The sequence below is a fragment of the Oncorhynchus masou genome, chromosome 9, assembly GCF_036934945.1.
Source record: "Oncorhynchus masou masou isolate Uvic2021 chromosome 9, UVic_Omas_1.1, whole genome shotgun sequence".
NCBI lineage: Eukaryota > Metazoa > Chordata > Actinopteri > Salmoniformes > Salmonidae > Oncorhynchus > Oncorhynchus masou.
The window spans coordinates 60214876-60235368 of NC_088220.1; the positions used below are offsets into that span (position 1 = coordinate 60214876).

Sequence of the window (20493 nt, forward strand, 5' to 3'; positions counted from 1 at the left end):
TTGATGTTCTTTACCATTCGGCCATCAGATTTGCCACCAACGCTCTTTATAGGACACATCACTCCACTCTATACTCCTCTGTAAACTGGTCATCTCTGTATACCCGTCACAAGACCCACTGGTTGATGCTTATTTATAAAACCCTCTTTGGCCTCACTCCCCCATATATGAGATATCTACTGCAGCCCTCATCCTCCACATACAACACCCGTTCTGCCAGTCACATTCTGTTAAAGGTCCCCAAAGCACACACATCCCTGGGTTGCTCGTCTTTTCAGTTCGCTGAAACTAGCGACTGAAACAAGCTGCAACAAGGTGAAAGGTAAAACTGGATAGTTTTATCTCCATCTCTTCATTCAAAGACTCAATCATGGACACGCTTACTGACAGTTGTGGCTGCTTTGCGGGATGTATTGTTGTCTTTACCTTCTTGCTCTTTGATTTGTTGTCTGTGCCCTTTAATGTTCGCACCCTGCTTTGTGCTGCTACCATGTTGTGCTGCTGCCATGTTGTGTTGCTACCATATTGTTTTCATGTTGTTTTGCTACCATGCTGTGTTGTCATGTGTTGCTGCCGTGCTATGTTGTTTTCTTAGGTCTCTCTTTATGTAGTGTTGTTCTATATTTTTATATCATTTATTTTTATTTTTAATCCCAGCCCCCGTCCCCGCAGGAGGCCTTTTGCCTTTTGGTAGGCCGTCATTGTAAATAAGAATTTGTTCTTAACTGACTTTCCTAGTTAAATAAATGTTAAATACATTTTTTTTAAATAATCGCGACTCAAGTCACAAACAGTGCCACACTCTGATGTCCGTTGCCTGGAGAGCCCTCAAGTTCAATAGGTTTAACCCACATTCACTCCTCTCTCCTAGAGATCTCTACAACACAACATCCCTCACCCACCCGCAGGGGTTAGGTCTGCTTGCCTGGCCTAGCTAGGTGTCCCTACACCTGGTAGCATCGCAGAGCGGGATACATGGTGCAGAGCAGGATGCAAGGGGTACATTCTGGGGCTTCATGCTGAGGCCCTGGCTGCCAAGAGAGGCAGGGGATCCTTGGTCCTGGCAGAGCGGCAGGCTAGCTGGGGTACAGGGGAGTACATCCTTGGGGAGGCAGGTGGAGGCTGGGGTGCTGGGGGCCACATACTGAAGCAGTTTGGGGAGTACTTGCTGGGTCCCTCTCCCACCGTTGTGCTATGCCACCAGGTGCTGGTAACTTGGGTTGCATCCAAAATGGCACCCTATTCCCTATATAGTGCATTACCTTTGACAAGGGCCCATGGCCTGGCTCTCTTCAATTCTGAAAACTGAGACCTCAACAACTTGGTTTGGGATTAGTGCCGTCCTCCCCACCATGGAGCTGCCTGCCATTCAGCTGGCTGTGCCTGGCGAAGACACTGGCTGTCTTTGTAACACTGACCCCAATAAGAGCAATAGTGTTTTGTTGTTTGTATAAGACTACTAGGAGCATACGAGAAATATTCACCACGGTTGTGTTCTTTTCAAAACAGCAAGAGAAGAGGAACACTTTTATAAAAATAAGAAATTACGTGATAAATGTAATACAAAATACTTTTATTCTTTAACAGTCTGTCCATGAAATGATTTTTTTTATCTTAATACTGTTTACTTCTCTTTACAGGCCCTCGTCGCTCGAAATTAATTGAATGCCATTTCTACAGCTCTGTAAATATATCCTCCGGCAATATAATTTAATACTACTGTAAATGGCAAAGATAGTTCCAGTATTTTCCAAGCCAAAGATCACATTGGCTCCTCCTACTCAACAGTGGTTTTATTTTGCTGTGCATATTCAGTGAGAAGAATACTGATGTAAGAATATCACTATTATTATTATGTTATTATATATATTTATTATATTAGGGTAAGTGTCATGCTCCTCTTTGTGGGAATATGTGGTGGTAGAATAAATAAACAGTAATTTGTTGGTGGCCTACAGCGGTGGTACCCAACTGTTTTTGGTTACTGTACCACCAACTGAATTTAACTCTGCCTGGAGTACCCCTGAAGTACCCCCTCTTGTGTATTTTACCAGTAGGCCTATGGTCGTATTAGTCTTCTCAAGTACCCTTTGTCGATAGGCCAAGTACCCCTAGGAGTCCTAGTACCCCTGGTTGCGAACCACTGGCCTACAGGCACACTACATGTGGCGTTGTAATCTCACTCTGCCACCTAGTGGAATAAAGTTCACACTGCACTTTTGGACAAATTCTCCCAGTCCCAACATATCATACATTTTCCACTTCAAATCCACTTCAACAATCTCTTTGAGTTAAACCTTTATAAAATTAATGGCTGGATGGATATAAATATATTTAATAGTCCATAGGGCCAGGTCCATAGAACAATGAAACATCTGCCTTAGTAGTCTGAATCTGAAAAAATAGATGAATCAGGAGTCTAGAGCACGTCTAGAGTCTATATCCTTGTTGTTAGCAAGGCTTGCTCTTCTTCCCCAGGCGTTCAAAGAAGGACATCAATCCATAGCCGTCTGGTTTGGGCTTCGGGCTCAGGGCTTGTCCAGGACAGACTCCTTTGTCCTGGACAAAGTGTCCTGGACAAAGTGTGTGTAGGTCTCTTTGCTCACACTCTTGTACACCGGGTCTTGAACATCAGGTCTTGAACATCAGGTCTTGAACACCAGATTCATCATATTGGCTTGCTCCTCTCTCCCAGGCGTTTAAAGAAAGACATGAATCCGTTGCCATCTGAAAGTTTGGGCTTCGGGCTCTTAGAAGGGTTAGCCATATTGGGTTTGGGGCTCTGAGGAGGTTCAGCCTGTTTGGGTTTCTGGGAGACGAGTATATGGAGAGGAGCGGGAGAAAACTCCTTTATCTCCTCATCCTGGTTCTGGTTCAGTTCTAGGTGTAAAGAGGGAGGTTTTGTCTTGACTATAGAGGAGCTCTTGTCTTGGTTCAGCTTTCCTAGCTCTACGTGTGTAGGTCTCTCTGCTGCTGACAAGCTGTTGGACAACTTCTCTGGCTGGGCACCAGATGTCTCAGAGTGGTGAGGGATGGTGACTACCTCCAAGCCTCTGTTTTCAGAGTCCCTGGGGATGTTGAGACTTGTTGTCAAGTCTTTGTGTTTTGACAAGGAGCTCTTAGACACCAGGCCTCGGACACAAGGCTTCTCAGAGTGGCCAGGGAGGTTGGTACGGTTAGGTCCTCCAGAGGCTCGGTGTTTCAGGGACTTCAGATCAGTGTCTTCTGACTTCATCCTCCCTGTGACCCCCAGAGTAGGAGATGGTATAGCAGGAAAAGTAAACAGATCATCCTCTTCCTCTTCCTCAGTAGGAGGGGCTTTAGGGGTGAGGGTGAAGGTGTGTCTGCGGTTGAGTATTTCCTTGGGGGAGAGGTGAGGGTTGAGGAGGTATCTAGCCAGGCTCTCGCTGCCTCTACATGCATCTCCCAGCAGCCACTGTCTGTCCTCTTGGAAGGTCCTCTGGTGAGGGGAGTTGGAGGTGATGGTGGAGATGGTGGAGGATGTAGCATTAGTGGACGTAGCGTTAGGTGATCTTGTGGCGGTGTTAGTATTATTGGTGGCATTAGGAGACTTCTGCTGCTCCAGGCCGTACTCCCCAGACGAAAGACTACCACGGCTGCTCTGATACCTCAGAACCTTCCTGGACACTTCACGCAACTTCTGGGCTTCTTCCTCATTTCCCTCCTCCTCCTCCTTTTCCTCCTTGTCCTTCATCGTCACTGAGATGGGTCTACCTGTGGAGGTGCAGGAGGAGGAGCTGCTGCTACCGGTTCCCCTGGTTGGCTGTGTAGAACCATGTGGTTTCTTAGGGTTCTGCTGTGTCTCCTCAGGATGTGGAACCACATTCTCCTTCAGGTTCCTTTTGCTGTGGGACTGGTCCTTCTGGTCACTCTGAGAGGTCCCAGCCAGATCTCTGGCTGAGTTCCACTCATTCTCCTTACACACCTCCGTGGCCTTGACACAACCTCGATTTCCCCGTTCTGCCGAGGGAAGGTTTGCTTGAATGGGAACCTCTGACAGTCTGCTAATGGTGGGGGAGGGCATGCCCGAGCGTTTTCTCCTTTGGGACACATGACTGGTCAGGACCCTAAATCAAATCAAACTTTATTCAAAGTTCATATGAATGTCACAACACACTTTTACAGAAAAAAAGAAAAACACATTACAAAAAGAAAACCAAGAAAATAACAGATTATATTTCAAAAGAAAGTATGACCAACTTCCGTAGTACGGACTCCAGGGCCACACCCTCCACGGCCTTGTCTCGTATGGAGCAGGTGGCGGTGGAACGGCGTTTAGCAGCATTAGCATCACTCAGCAGTCTGTCTCTGGTTCTCCTCTTCACCTCCGCCACCTCACGATCACGGTTCTCCTACACACAGATACAATAACACATGTTAGGGAGCCAGAGGCAATGAACACTGGAATCTACCAAGAAATCAGGGAAGGTTAAAGAGAAAAGAGAAACTACAGAGATAGTCATTGAAGACAAAATCCAGCCAAAAGTCCTCACACAGAAAAGAGTGAGATGGAGATCTATGTTCCCAAGGAGGCCAAGATGGCAGTCAGTAAATCAGAGAGCATAAAATAATAGTATGCAAAAGGAATATATACACTATTTTTTACCTGGATGGCCTTCAGGTATTTCTCACAGAAAGAGTTGAAGATGGAGCAGCATTCATTCAGTCTGAACTTGCTGGGGTCTTCACAGAAGTACTCAGCCACTGAGTCACTGACTGAACCCAGCGACTGCAGAGAGAGCTCAGTCTCAGCCAGACGACACTCTGCTTCCTACAAGGGACCACACACAGAACAGAAATAACAAAGGCTCTGTCCCAAATGGCACCCTGTTCCCCATATACAGGGGGGCAAAAAAGTATTTAGTCAGCCACCAATTGTGCAAGTTCTCCCACTTAAAAAGATGAGAGAGGCCTGTAATTTCCATCATAGGTACACTTCAACTATGACAGACAAAATGAGAAAAAATCCAGAAAATCACATTGTAGGATTTTTAATGCATTTATTTGCAAATTATGTTGGAAAATAAGTATTTGGTCAATAACAAAAGTTTATCTCAATACTTTGTTATATATCCTTAGTTGGCAATGACAGAGGTCAAACGTTTTCTGTAAGTCTTCACAAGGTTTTCACACACTGTTGCTGGTATTTTGGCCCATTCCTCCATGCAGATCTCCTCTAGAGCAGTGATGTTTTGGGGCTGTTGCTGGGCAACACGGACTTTCAACTCACTCCAAAGATGTTCTATGGGTTTGAGATCTGGAGACTGGCTAGGCCCCTCCAGGACCTTGAAATGCTTCTAACAAAGCCACTCCTTCGTTGCCCGGGCGGTGTGTTTGGGATCATTGTCATGCTGAAAGACCCAGCCACGTTTCATCTTCAATGCCATTGCTGATGGAAGGAGGTTTTCACTCAAAATCTCACGATACATGGCCCCATTCATTCTTTCCTTTACATGGATCAGTCGTCCTGGTCCCTTTGCAGAAAAACAGCCCAAAAGCATGATGTTTCCACCGTCATGCTTCACAGTAGGTATGGTGTTCTTTGGATGCAACTCAGCATTCTTTGTCCTCCAAACACGACAAGTTGAGTTTTTACCAAAAAGTTCTATTTTGATTTCATCTGACCATATGACATTCTCCCAATCTTCTTCTAAATCATCCAAATGCTCTCTAGCAAACTTCAGATGGGCCTGGACATGTACTGGCTTAAGCAGGGGGACACGTCTGGCACTGCAGGATTTGAGTCCCTGGCGGCGTAGTGTGTTAATGATGGTAGGCTTTGTTACTTTGGTCCCAGCTCTCTGCAGGTCATTCAGTAGGTCCCCCCGTGTGGTTCTGGGATTTTTGCTCACCGTTCTTGTGATAATTTTGACCCCACGGGGTGAGATCTTGCGTGGAGCCCCAGATCGAGGGAGATTATCAGTGGTCTTGTATGTCTTCCATTTCCTAACAATTGCTCCCACAGTTGATTTCATCAAACCAAGCTGCTTACCTATTGCAGATTCAGTCTTCCCAGCCTGGTACAGGTCTACAATTTTGTTTCTGGTGTCCTTTGACAGCTCTTTGGGCTTGGCCATAGTGTAGTTTGGAGTGTGACTGTTTGAGGTTGTGGACAGGTGTCTTTTATACTGATAACAAGTTCAAACAGATGCCATTAATACAGGTAACGAGTGGAGGACAGAGGAGCCTTTTAAAGAAGAAGTTACAGGTCTGTGAGAGCCAGAAATCTTGCTTGTTTGTAGGTGACCAAATACTTATTTTCCACCATAATTTGCAAATAAATTCATAAAAAATCCTACAATGTATTTTTCTGGATTTTTTTTCTCATTTTTGTCTGTCATAGTTGAAGTGTAACTATGATGGAAATTACAGGCCTCTCTCATCTTTTTAAGTGGGGGAACTTGCACAATTGGTGGCTGACGAAATACATTTTTGCCCCACTGTAGTGCAGTAGTGTTGAATAGACCCCTATGGGTCCTGGTCAAAAGTAGTGCGCTATACAAAGGGAAAAGGGTGCCATTAGGGTCGCAGTGTACATTTCTGAACCTACAGGGGACCACAAACATCAATAACCTCATCACTGGTCCTAGAGTTGTAGATTCACCACCAGAGGTTATTAAGGCTATGACAAGGGCCCAGAGTTTTTCCTGGTCAGGTTATGTGGTCAGGTAAAACTTGTGGCCCTGGAAACATTATATAGGCATACAGTATTGGGGAAAGTAGCGATACAAGATCTGAAAGGCATGGAGAATACACAGGCAGGCTAACTCACCTTGAGAAAGTTCTCCATCTGAGCCCGTAGCTCCTCCTGTTTCTGTGCCTCCTCCTTCGCCTCCTTTACTTTCTTCAATTCTCTCTGAAACTCACTCTCTATGTCCTCCTTATGGATCCTATGGGGGGGGGGGGGCAGAACACAAATATCAATCATTCAATACAGACAAAAAGAAAAGCACAATCATTACAATAGAATGCCTTACTGTGGGGCAAACAGCAATATTAAATATATTTTTGAAGCGTGTAAGACACTCTGTATCTGTACCTTGCTGCATCAGCGATGTGTGTGAGTTTGTCCGGGAATTTCAGCAGGGCCACATCAACCTTCTGAGCTTGCTACAATTGGCATAAACATGAACAACTGTTGCATCAAAGACAAACAATATTCTAGATAAAGGATACGTTTTAAATAAGGGTTCTCCTTACCATGACTACATAGTGCATGAGGTTCATGCCTGGTTTGTTGGCCCTTGTGTCCACTAGTTTCAGTAGCGATGCCACCCTGAAGCCAATGGCACTGCCGGCATAGCCACCCTGTGGACACAGAGGACAAGTGAGAGACAGTCAGTAAGGCTGACAAATTAACCTGAGGAATGAGAATGAGTTTATAACATTTATAAAGGTATACAGTATATTATATAATCAATGATATCATTGTTTTCCACTCACAGCGTTCATGTAGTTTCCAGTCTTCAGAACCAGGCGGATCACAGAGTGTAGCTCGTCACTCTCTAACAGCTCTGGAGGGAGAGACAGACAGACAGACAGACAGACAGACAGACAGACAGACAGACAGACAGACAGACAGACAGACAGACAGACAGACGAGACAGACGAGACAGACAGACGAGACAGTTGAGCTTATTACAGATACACACTGGCCTTATTAAGATCCAGATCACATGCAGACGCAAACTGTACCTTTTCCAGCTGTGATCATGGTGGCGATGGATTGTTTCATTTCATCCATAAGTGGAAAAAACTCTTCTTTGAGAACTAAACTGTTGAGGCGCTCCTCATAACTAAAAGAAAGGGTACGAATAATGATTAATATTCTATAACACAACAGGCATTCCAGACATAGAAAACCCAAAACTGTACAAAATGGTGAATTAGATGTTTGTAAATGGTTCAACACTCACTCACTCACTCACCTGGGAACCTTTATAAGTAGCATCATAAACAGGTCTGCTTCAGGAAGAGCTGACTGGTCCCCTTTAAACCCAACTAGCTGCTTCACCTGCACACACACAACACGTATTCATCTTAGTAAGACACTTACGGTAAGGGTTGTAACTTGGGAGAACACTGTTATAACTGTCTCTCAAGCTAAATATGATCAGTACACTGTGGTAGTTAGCATCAACAATGGTGGCAAGCTGGCGGCAAACTTCAGCTCCCACAATGGTGGTCGAACTGGAGTTTGCCCTATGTGGGACAAGGGTGCCAAAGAGACAGCGGCCTGATCTATGCTTGTCTACTGCGAAAGGCTGTGTAAAGTACTGTACCTCTTCTTTCTCTGGCAGCAGCTTACACAGCTCCTTCAGTTTACCTGTCCCAAATTTCAGTCCGTTTCCTGAACTGATGTCCTTGATCATGTCCCCTACTGGCCTGGGGAGAGACACAGACACTGATCAGTTACTGTATTATAACCAACATAACTTTGGAACAGGGGCGACCCGTCATTCAGGGCAGGTGGGGCAGAGACCCACCTTTTTTGAGCCCCACATGTTTTGTAAAAAATAAAAACACATTTGAGGGGAGGGGGGGGCTTGTCTGTTTTGCATGTTATTTTGGCATTAATATGTGTCACATATCAGTTTGCAAACAACGTAAAAATATATATATATATATAATTCAGTTAATGAAGTCGCGTACAAACATGGTCTATTTTTTGTTTTCTTGAGTAAGGCAGCTCCAAATTGCAGGTGTTTCAGCCTAGCTCAGTGCTTTCTGTGGTGGTGGGGCAAGCCAGCAGAAAATATGGAGAGTTACGCCGTGATTGGCTCAGTGTTCTGTCACTCATGGGGACACTACGTCACCGCGAAGTGTAAGGGGAGACCTTGAAAAATCTAGCCCTTTGGCTACTAACATAGAGTTACATTAGAAGTGCCCATCCAAGAAGGCTCAAGGTCATTGGCCACAGATAATATGATGTCAAATCACGTTATATGTACAGTAGCTTAGATCGGACTGATCATGTCAACATCATACTTTCAAAATCTTAGCTAGCAGTCATCATCATGAATGAAGTCGACAATCTACTGGCAAATCGTTTTCAATCCTTGTCGTATGAAGAGAAATTATAGATAAAACGTATCGGTGCTCCTTGGCCATTGGACATAAACAATACACAACAAGTTGTAAATCAACAATGAGTGGTTTGGAAGGAAGAGAGCACAGCACAACAAGGTGAGTCTAAAAATGTATTGTATGCTGCTGCATACATTATGTAGTATGCCAGGGAGATATATATACTGTAGCTAACAAAGTAATAACGTTACTAAGTGTATGTTGTGTAGTAAGCTGTTAGTAGCCCATGTGCCTGATACTAATAATTTGGTCCCTTTTCCCCTCTTAATTTTGCCTACTGTTCTGACTTCGTGGTGCATATGTAGCCTATAGCCTGTTTTAGAGAAATGCAATCATTGAATATTGTAAGAGCTTTCATTGTCTTCTTATATGCCCCCTTTATTTATCCTACAGTTCTGACTTAGGGTACAGGTAGAATACTGTAAGAACGGCCCATGTTCTGAATTCTGTTGCTGTACAGTTCAAAAATGCTGAACTAATAGCTATATTGATAATGTCCGTCCTTGCTTGATCATTAATGTCTTAATCGAAATTTACGGATTGCTTCTTATCCGCTCGTCGTTCTCTTATACCATAGTTTGTACATCTCAATTGTCAGTAGATTCCAAGAACACAGGATGAGATGTTACTATCCGTTGTGCAAGCACTTCCAAGAGTTAATAAACAGTGAACGTGGTGAAATTTGGGGAGCGCATCGTCAGTAGTGTACCTTTGGTTCCTAGGGTGTTTCGGCCTTTCACACTATACACCCTCCCCAAAGGCGGCCAGCGACAGGGTGATCAAACGCTTGTCCCATTCCCAATTAGTCATAGGAGTTGCCTTGTTGTTGATAGCCAATATCCCATGGGACTATTGTCCTCCTCCCTGAGTCAAGCATTGTTGACCGCATACCTCCTGGCCCTCTCACTTCGGGGCCCAGCTGGGGTCTTTCCTCTTCATCCAGAGCCACTGACTGCTGCCTTCTGCCGCCTCTGATACAGCTTTGATTGCCGAACGCTGGCTCTGGCCCTTAATTCCCAGGTCTCTAAGCAGTCTGGTTGTAGATGTTGCCACAAAACCTCTGCAGCCCATCTCCACTGGTCGGACTTCTGTGTTCCAGCCATGATGCCGTGCTTCGGCAGCTAGATCAGCATAGCGCAGATGTTTTCGCTCATAAGCCTCATCTACTGAGTTTTCCCAGGGTACTGTGAGCTCAATGATGAAGACCTTATTGAGTGAACGGGACCAGAGCACCATGTCAGGTCTTAGGGTGGTGGTTGCGATCTCCGGAGGAAACACAAGTTGCCGGCCAATGTCAGCTAGCATTTTCCAAGCGCAGCTGGTCTTCTAATGGTGTAGAGCCGCTCTTCGGTGGTTTAACCCCTTCGCGGACAAAGTTTGTCCGTAAGGAGTGTGATGCTGCTGTGGGTGGTAGGGAGTTGGTGGCAGCTCGCTTGTCCTCCAGGGCGGACGCAAGGTTTTTAAGGACTTGGTTGTGACGCCAAGTGTAGCGTCCTTGGGTGAGGCTCGTTTTACACCCTGTGAGAATGTGCCTGAGGTTGGCTGGCATGGAACAGAGGGCACAGTCCGGATCTTCACCATACCATTGGTGAAGATTAACTGGTGTTGGAAGGACGTCATATGTTGCTCTGATTGAAAAGTTCGCTTCCATGGCCCACAGCTCCTTCCAGCTGATCTTCCTCTTCTCCACACTGTCCCATCGAGTCCACTGTCCCTGTTTGGCAAGAGAGACTGCCTTGGCCCTCCTTGCAGCCTCCTCCTGATGGCGTACTTCCTGCACTACCATCTTCCGCCGCTCTGGTGCAGTGGCCTTACTCCAAGCAGCACGGCTAGTTAGCCCAAGGCCTCCTCTTCCTTGCTGAACATGACCCACAATGTCAGCATGTCTGAGGGCTGCTGTTGCCTCCTGGACTGCTTTTCCTGGCCTCCATTTGCGCCCAGTTGCCAAGGTCGGCGCGTTGTTGCTCACCACTGGGTCTCGAGATTCATTCAGTGTCATCTGGAGCCTGGTTTTTGCACACTTGAATTCCTCTGTTAGACTGGTGAGGGGCAGCTTGAGGACACCATCTCCATAGAGGCCTATGGTGGTAAGGCATCGTGGAACTCCGAGCCACTTCTTTAAGTAGCCTGTGACTCCTCTTTCCATCTTCTCCACTGTTGAGATTGGAACCTCATACAGTGCTAAGGGCCACAACACCCGGGGTAGGAGACCAAACTGCAGACACCAGGCCTTTAACTTTCCAGGTAGCTGGGTGTTGTCGATGGACTGTAGGCTACTACTGATGTCTTTGCGCAGCTGTTGCACCTGGTCTTTGTCCTTCAGGCTTGCATCATACCACCTTCCAAGGCTTTTTACCGGCTGCTCAGACACTGTTGGGATTTGGTCATCTCCGATGAAGAATTTCAGGTCAGAGAGTACTCCCTTCACAATCGAGATGCTGCGTGACTTGGATGGTTTAATCTTCATACGGGCCCAGCTGATGTTCTCCTCGAGTTTTCTGAGCAGTCTCCTGGTGCATGGGACAGTGGTGGTCAATGTTGTAATGTCGTCCATGTAGGCTCTGAGTGGAGGGAGGCGGAAACCAGAGTCAACTCGCTGTCCACCAGCAACCCATTTTGAGGATCTGATGATAACCTCCATTGCCATTGTGAATGCCAACGGAGAAATGGTACATCCCGCCATTATACCTACATTCAGGCACTGCCATGAGGTGGTGAACTCTGAGGTGGTGAAGCAGAACTGCAGATCCTGGAAGTACGACTTCACCAGGTTTGTGATGGTGTCCGGTATGTGGAAAAATCTGAAGGCAGACCACAGGAGTTCATGGGGCACAGAGCCAAATGCATTGGCGAGGTCGAGGAAGACTACATGGAGGTCCCTTTTCTCCACCTTGGCCATTTGGATCTGGTGCCAGATCATGCTGGAATGTTCCAAGCAGCCAGAGAACCCTGATATTCCTGCCTTCTGTACAGATGTATCGACGTACGCATTCCTTTGCAGGTACTCGGCCATCCTCTGGGCAATGACCCTAAAGAAGATTTTACCCTCGACATTCAATAAGGAGATTGGGCGGAATTGGCTGATGTTCACTGCATCCTTCTCCTTAGGGATCAGGACCCCGCCTGCCCTACGCCACACTTTGGGTATTATCTTCTTCTGCCAAGCTGTTCTCATAAGCCTCCAGAGGAACCTCAGGACGTCTGGTGCGTTCTTATACACTTTGTACGGGACTCCATTTGGCCCCGGGGCTGATGCTGTTCTTGCCCGTCGAACTGTGTTTTCCACCTCTTTCCATGTCGGAGGGCTGATCTCAATATGATGTTCCGGGGGTTCAATGGGTGGGATATCTGATGGGATGGCCAGATGTTCATGTCGCTTTGAGTCAACGTTTGTTGTTCTCAGGTGCTCCTCTAGGTCTTTCTTTGTTGTTTTTAGAGCTCCACTTTTTTCCTTTGTGAAGAGACTTTTAAGGAACTTGAAAGGATCTTTGTAGAATCGAGTTCTAGTTTGTTCTTTCTTCCTTCTGCGTTTCCGTAGGTTCTCTGCTCTACGGAGGGATGCCAACCGGGTTTTGATGTCAGCCTGAAGTGCCTCTATGCCCTCCTTTTCCACTTCCGAGGCCTTCTTCCACTGTTTCTTAAGCTGCCGCCTTTCTTGAACAGGCGCTTGATTTCTTGTTGCCTCCTGGAAACTGGTGGGGTTGGAACCTTTCTCCCGCCTTTTGCCTCTTCCACTCCAAATCTTTCTGTCCCGTACTCATAGATGATGTCCCCCATCCTCTCCAACTTCTTCTCCACTGTGCCTCGAAGTCTCTCGAGGGTCAAAGTAAGGTCAGTATTCACTGTTTCCCACAACTTCTTGTCACTGGCGCCAGGCCACTTCACATACGGTCTGTGCCCTGGTAGTCTCCTCTCGACTGCAGGTCTGGGAGGCTGGGTGAGTTCCACTCCTGTTGTTGGTTCCACCTCAGTTGCTACTTCGGTGCTTGAGTTTATGTCCTCCATGACAGTGGTACTGATGCACTGCAAACTATGGTTTGCGTCCAGTTGCTGTGCTTCATTCGACTGATTTGATCGCTTTCGCAGAAAGTAAGTTCTCTGTCTCTCTTTACCCAAACACCCCTTTTTCCCCTGGTGGATCCTCAGCCCATGGTGTGATGTAACTTTCCTCCAACCGCAGACACATACCTGCATCTGTTTGTGGCCCACTGTTGCAGCAGAACTTGTGACAGTTGCTGTGGTGTAACCACATTTGTTTAAACAAGTCAGCCATTTCAGATATGTTTTTTAAAAAGGCAGTAAATAGGCTAAATTAACTGTTTCGCTGCCAGACAAGGCTCCACGATAGCCAGGTGTAGCAGTGGTAAGGTGTTGGGACTGCTGTTGGGACTCTGCTGTTGGAACAGGTTTATGTGGGCCCTTTTTATTTTTTATTTCACCTTTATTTAACCAGGTAGGCTAGTTCAGAACAAGTTCTCATTTGCAACTGCGAACTGCGTGTCTGGAAGGAGAGTTTACAGTCTAGCCAGACACCTAGGTATTTATAGTTGTCCACATATTCTAGGTCGGAACGTCCAGGATGGTGATGTTAGTCGGGCGGGCGGGTGCGGGCAGCGAAAGGTTGAAGAGCATGCATTTGGTTTTACTAGCGTTTAAGAGCAGTTGGAGGCCACGGAAGGAGTGTTGTATGGCATTGAAGCTTGTTTGGAGGTTAGTTAGCACAGTGTCCAAGGAAGGGCCAGACGTATACAGAATGGTTTCGTCTGCGTAGAGGTGGATCAGGGAATCGCCCGCAGCAAGAGCGACATCATTGATATATACAGAGAAAAGAGTGGGCCCGAGAATTGAACCCTGTGGCACCCCCATAGAGACTGCCAGAGGTCCGGACAACATGCCCTCCGATTTGACACACTGAACTCTGTCTGCAAAGTAGTTGGTGAACCAGGCAAAGCAGTCATTAGAAAAACCAAGGCTATTGAGTCTGCCAATAAGAATACGGTGATTGACAGAGTCGAAAGCCTTGGCCAGGTCGATGAAGACGGCTGCACAGTACTGTCTTTTATCGATGGCGGTTATGATATTGTTTAGTACCTTGAGCGTCGCTGAGGTGCACCCGTGACCGGCTCGGAAGCCAGATTGCACAGCGGAGAAGGTATGGTGGGATTAGAAATGGTCAGTGATCTGTTTATTAACTTGGCTTTCGAAGACTTTAGATTGGCAGGGCAGGATGGATATAGGTCTGTAACAGTTTGGGTCTAGGGTGTCACCCGCTTTGAAGAGGGGGATGACCGCGGCAGCTTTCCAATCTTTAGGGATCTCGGACGATACGAAAGAGAGGTTGAACAGGCTGGTAATAGGGGTTGCAACAATGGCGGTGGATAGTTTTAGAAAGAGAGGGTCCAGATTGTCTAGCCCAGCTGATTTGTACAGGTCCAGGTTTTGCAGCTCTTTCAGAACATCTGCTGAATGGATTTGGGTGAAGGAGAAGCTGGGGAGGCTTGGGTGAGTAGCTGCGGGGGGTTAGCCGTTGAGAAGTGCTTATTGAAATTTTCGATTATTATGGATTTAACAGTGGTGACCGTGTTACCAAGCCTCAGTGCAGTGGGCAGCTGGAAGGAGGTGCTCTTGTTCTCCGTGGACTTTACAGTGTCCCAAAACCTTTTGGAGTTGGAGCTACAGGATGCAAATTTCTGCTTGAAAAAGCTAGCCTTTGCTTTCCTGACTGACTGCGTGTATTGGTTCCTGACTCCCCTGAACAGTTGCATATCGTGGGGACTATTCGATACTATTGAAGTCCGCCACAGTTGGGGGGACCGTTATAATGCAATTAATCTATTGTTTGGTGTTGTATCGTTGCTTTGCTGGCATGCATAATTTATATAAATAAATATATATATATAAATAAATCAGTCGATGAAGTTTCCAAACCGGTGGCAATTTTAGCATATAAATCTTGGTGGGGCAAAATATATATATTTTAGCATGTAAATCTTGGTGGGGCAAAATATATATATTTTAGCATGTAAATCTTGGTGGGGCAAAATATATATATTTTAGCATGTAAATCTTGGTGGGGCAAAATATATATATTTTAGCATGTAAATCTTGGTGGGGCAAAATATATATATTTTGCCCCACCAAGATTTACATGCTAAAATTGCCATCGGTTTGGAAACTTCATCGACTGATTCATCCACTAGGTTCTCCTAGGAACCTAGTCAAGGAGAAGTGCTGTGATTCATTAATCTCCAACTATACAAGGTGATTATTTTTCTGAATTACTCATGCTCTAGGGTTGGGCATCTAAATGTGTTGCTCATTTCCTCTGTGCCAGGTTCATTAAGCCTGGTAAGCAAGGCTCCTTCTTTCCCCATGGGTTGAACACCCTCTTAGTGCATTTTTCCACTTTAACCAACCACAGACAAGCTCTTACCTGCTATACATATACACCTACAGCTGAACTGGAACAATGTTTTCTTTCCTCAGAAGCACAGTAATAAAAACGCTGACACAGAAATACAGAAAACTGCATCCAGAAATGGACATTACAGATAAATGTAATAATAAAACATTGAGATGATAAGGCTTTTATGCCTTTTTGAGTTTTCTGTCTGCGAGAACAGTACAATCTTCAGAAAATTAGGTACTGTAGCCAATGGCATGTAGTAATATTGTAACACATAACACAGTCATACTGTGGGCCTACAGAGAAAATAGTTTAGTAACACATTAATGCCATTTTTCAATAGTTCATCTGTGGAATGACCTGGGTGCACTGTTCCTGCATTAGTGTTATCATGTAGAGCCGACCTGTTGGGACAAGCTGCTGTACCTCAGACACACAGAGCTGGGAATGTCAAGCAGCCTAGCCTCAGGACTACTTGGCCTTGCTGTCCCAAATTACCCCCTATTCCCTATATAATGGACTATTTTTGAGCAGTGCCCTATGGGGGTAAAAAGTAGTCCACTATAGGGAATAGGGTGCTACTTGAGATGCAACCACGGTGTCTTCTTTAACTTGACACACGTGGCTCTGACAAACCATCCACACCTTCAGCACACTCCCAGTTTATGTATGAGTCCCAAATGGCACCCTATTCCCTATATAGTGCACTACTTTAGATCAGACTCTGGTCAAAAGTAAAGCACCAAATGGCACCCTATTCCCTATATAGTGCACTACTTTAGATCAGACTCTGGTCAAAAATAAAGCACTATATAGGGAATAGTGTGCCATTTGGAATGCATTCTATATTTGCCTCTCTCTGACATACCTCTTGAACTGTTTCAGGAAGATCCCAACATTCATGCTCCTCTTGGAGTTCAGAATGGAGACCTGGGGGTGGTGGGACACATAGGCATGAAGTCATCAGTTAGTCAATAAATAATGTTGGTCATACCAGAACACACATACGCACACAGACACACACACATGAAGACATCAGTAGGTCAATAACAGGCGTTGAGTCTATCAGGAGCTCAGCATTTAGCTTAAACAGTCTTCTCCTTTATCCCAAATACATCCTCATTCACAAACAAACAACGGATTGCAAAGGTTTTGATTGACTTGTTTTTGAGAGCCCATGATAAGCTATTGCAACAGCTGTCAACATACTGACATTCCTACGTCATGCTCATCTATACTGAGTTAGAAACAGGGACAGGTAGGAGACTAAAGGCCAGTTTCAATTGCACCACATTTGACCTTTATTGAACTGCCAAGGTAGCCTAAATGTGACAGCAGGGTGGTTTCACTAGCAAACAACAAGAGACAAAAGTAGAGGATCAAAAATCGGTTTGTTAATATGACAATAGCATTGTATACCAGGACAATGATTCACAACAGTTCTGTAAAATCAAGAACCATCACTCACAGGAAGGGAAGTACTGTATCTTAATTGAACCCACAGCCCTGTTCATTGTTATAGAGGTAGCAATGAATGCTGGTTTACAATACATACAAGTATCAACTGTATGGCAACAATTAGCACATATTAGTGGTTCATTTACTCTCCCTGTGCAAACTGATGAAGATTAGTTAGGCTATATTGACTCTGCCCACCCGTTAGTTTAAACCAGATTAGATAACCTCTGCTGATGAACTCATGCTGCTTGCAGAGTGCAAATATTTATAATCAACCTATATACTCTGAGAGTTTAGTCAAATCAAGCACTCTATCAGTTGGCATTCAAATGATGGTAAAGGCTTGATAGCTGTGTGGACAGAAAGGTAAGACAGCCAGTTACAGCATGTTAATGAATCATATAAAAAGACATCAGGGAAGAATCGCATCCAAGCTTCGCTCACGCTGACTGGCTTGTTTGGAACACTTTCGCTAATACATTATTGCTTCCTGATGTACTTGAGTTTGATCCAACTGAAGTGCACAAAGAATCTTGCTAAAGCCACACTAAGAGAGTGGTAGCTTCCCAATTGGCACCCTATTCCCTTTATAGTGCACTACTTTTGCTCAGTCCTAATCCAAACAAAGCACCATCATGGAACCATAGGCGGATGGAATTGACATATTTCCCAACCTCCACCTAGCCACCTTAACCGTAACCTTGGCCACTATGACTAGATGACCGAGCCTGTTACAACAGAAAGGCTATAGGAAAACAACACATCACCCTGTGATACTGTGATGTACACCCGAACTCCACAACACACACTCCCTGAGAAAATCAATCAGGGTCTAAAGAGCACGTCAACATATCCAACATCTTTGGTCGTAAACAGAACAAATATTCATATTCAATATGCTGTTTCGGTCTCTCGTCTACTCCCAGAAAGTATAGATGCTCAATACAAACTATGTGGTGAGAAATCATGAGCAAGAGAAGAATGACATAATTATGCATGACATTGGAGAGGCCTTGGCTGGGACCAGATAGGATATGTACGCCTCACAGACTTATACAGTATCTGATTGAGGAGCAAAGTAGCTGATGTGGTACCTCTTGACTTGTACTCAGCTACAACTGACACACTTCTCTCCAGCTGCCAGTATCAAGCTAGAGAAGTGACTCCTGGTACAGTAGGTTAGGTCAACTCACCACTTCTGTGCCCTGGCTGTTGGTTGGTTTGCCTCTGATACTCTGTCTGTTCAGAGCCTTTTGTCCCTGCCCCTGCTGCTGGCTATGACTGAACAGCTCCTCAATCCTGCTAGTGTCCAGCTCATACTCTCCCAGGGTCTTCTCTTCTGTCCAGATGTTGTGTTTGCCCACCACCACGTGTTTGGGGATCGCATCCCAGTTGAAGTTACGCATCTTGGAGACGTTAAGCTGGCGGCCTGTGGATGGCCCGAAGCCTATGCCAGGGGGAGGAGGGGGGCCTGGGGGAGGGGGGCAGGGGGGAGGTGGTGGGGGGGCAAGGGGAGGTGGTGGAGGAGGAGGAGGTGGTGGAGCGATTGCTGATTCCATCTTAAGTTTAAAGGAATTAGATGGACCAAGGATCAGGAACAGATCATGGTATCATCATTATGGCTTCATCGTCACCTCCATTTTGTACACGTAAAGTGTCACATAAATGTTATTCAATTAGTGTTGAATACCAATTATTGAAGAGGGTGATATAATCCTTTTCCTTGATTGAACCCCCCTGTAAAGAAACAGTGGTGCTGGTAAACCTTTAACACAGAATGTTAGGCATGCAGCATAAATTACGTCCCTGTACTGTATTGCCCAGCACAGAACAAGTATCGTGTGGCTGAAGTGCTCAAATGAGACACCATATCAACAAATGCTGAATTCAAAAGACTTTGAAAGCAGTATAATTATAAAATACGTGTATGAAATAACAAATCAAAAGCATCCACCAGAAAAACGGAATACAGTAGGCTACCTATTTTGATCAGGTTTTATCTTTAGTCTACTAATGTGTGATAAATGAGGGAAGAGGATTCTGTATCGGACCTTACCGGCTCTATATCCAACGTTCCACCAAGAGTAAAAACTATTTCGAAAAACCAAAAACTACAATTCAATCCAGTAGTTAGTCCGACGCCTTCCTCTTCAAACTTCAACATCAGAGGTGTGAGTTGAGTTGACTACTACCACTAGACCGCTACCAGCGCTGTCAGGTTTCCACTAGATAATACATACGCAAAGTCATGTGCCACAGCTACATAGTCAAAATTGGCCAAAATAAATAAATAATTTTGTTGTTCATTTAAATTTAGGGTTAGGCATAAGGTTAGCAGTGTGGTTAAGGTCAGGGTTAAGGTTACGGTTAGGTTTAAAATCATATTTCAAGAAGATAAATTGTAGAAATGGGCGGGTTTTAGCCATAATTATGACTTTGTGGCTGTGTTAACTAGTGACGACCGCAGTGTCAGAGAAGGAAAAGCATGTCGCAACTTTACCTGTGTACGGACTGAGTCTAACGATGTATATAAACCCTTGATTACTCAATTTATGTATTGGCGATTGAGAGGGTTTGAAGCCACCTGTCGGCCATATTGGCACTCCCGGGTAGATCAGTCCTCCATAGGAATGATTGGAATTTTATAGTACTTCAATTACATTTTTCAAGGACAGAATGACATGTATATAAGTATTGTTTTGTTGTAGTGGAAAAAGTGACATTAGTCATCTCAAAAAATTCTACTTTATGGAAAATGTTTATATATACAGTGCCTTGCGAAAGTATTCGGCCCCCTTGAACTTTGTGACCTTTTGCCACATTTCAGGCTTCAAACATAAAGATATAAAACTGTATTTTTTTGTGAAGAATCAACAACAAGTGGGACACAATCATGAAGTGGAACGACATTTATTGGATATATCAAACTTTTTTAACAAATCAAAAACTGAAAAATTGGGCGTGCAAAATTATTCAGCCCCCTTAAGTTAATACTTTGTAGCGCCACCTTTTGCTGCGATTACAGCTGTAAGTCGCTTGGGGTATGTCTCTATCAGTTTTGCACATCGAGAGACTGAATTTTTTTCCCATTCCTCTTTGCAAAACAGCTCGAGCTCAGTGAGGTTGGATGGAGAACATTTGTGAACAGCAGTTTTCAGTTCTTTCCACAGATTCTCGATTGGATTCAGGTCTGGACTTTGACTTGGCCATTCTAACAACTGGATATGTTTATTTTTGAACCATTCCATTGTAGATTTTGCTTTATGTTTTGGATCATTGTCTTGTTGGAAGACAAATCTCCGTCCCAGTCCCAGTCTCAGACCATTCTTCCAGAATGGTCCTGTATTTGGCTCCATCCATCTTCCCATCAATTTTTAACCATCTTCCCTGTCCCTGCTGAAGAAAAGCAGGCCCAAACCATGATTCTGCCACCACCATGTTTGACAGTGGGGATGGTGTGTTCAGGGTGATGAGCTGTGTTGCTTTTACGCCAAACATAACGTTTTGCATTGTTGCCAAAA

General features: G+C 45.0%; 1 protein-coding gene across 1 annotated transcript; it reads right to left on the minus strand.

The window, feature by feature from the left end:
* Positions 1–1596: 1596 nt before the first annotated feature.
* Positions 1597–19183, minus strand: LOC135546376 (inverted formin-2-like). The gene is made up of 13 exons (XM_064974740.1): positions 19029–19183; positions 18166–18709; positions 16383–16444; positions 8304–8406; positions 7950–8035; positions 7717–7817; positions 7465–7535; positions 7222–7329; positions 7061–7131; positions 6794–6911; positions 4628–4792; positions 4222–4373; positions 1597–4088 (listed from the first exon to the last, which is right to left on the minus strand). Exons 2-13 carry the CDS (start codon positions 18529–18531, stop codon positions 2669–2671), a joined length of 2823 nt encoding a protein of 940 aa, XP_064830812.1. The 5' UTR covers positions 18532–18709; positions 19029–19183; the 3' UTR covers positions 1597–2668.
* Between the last annotated feature and the right edge of the window lie 1310 nt (positions 19184–20493).

What these genes read in the sequence shown, in the direction of transcription:
- LOC135546376 (XM_064974740.1), bottom strand. Translation starts at nt 18,531, where the DNA reads ATGGAATCAGCAATCGCTCCACCACCTCCTCCTCCTCCACCACCTCCC. An exon ending in TTCCTGAAACAGTTCAAGAG is followed by an intron (nt 8,407 to 16,382) that starts GTATGTCAGAGA and finishes GTCTCTCCCCAG; the next exon opens with GCCAGTAGGGGACATGATCA. An exon ending in TGCTGCCAGAGAAAGAAGAG is followed by an intron (nt 8,036 to 8,303) that starts GTACAGTACTTT and finishes GTGTGTGTGCAG; the next exon opens with GTGAAGCAGCTAGTTGGGTT.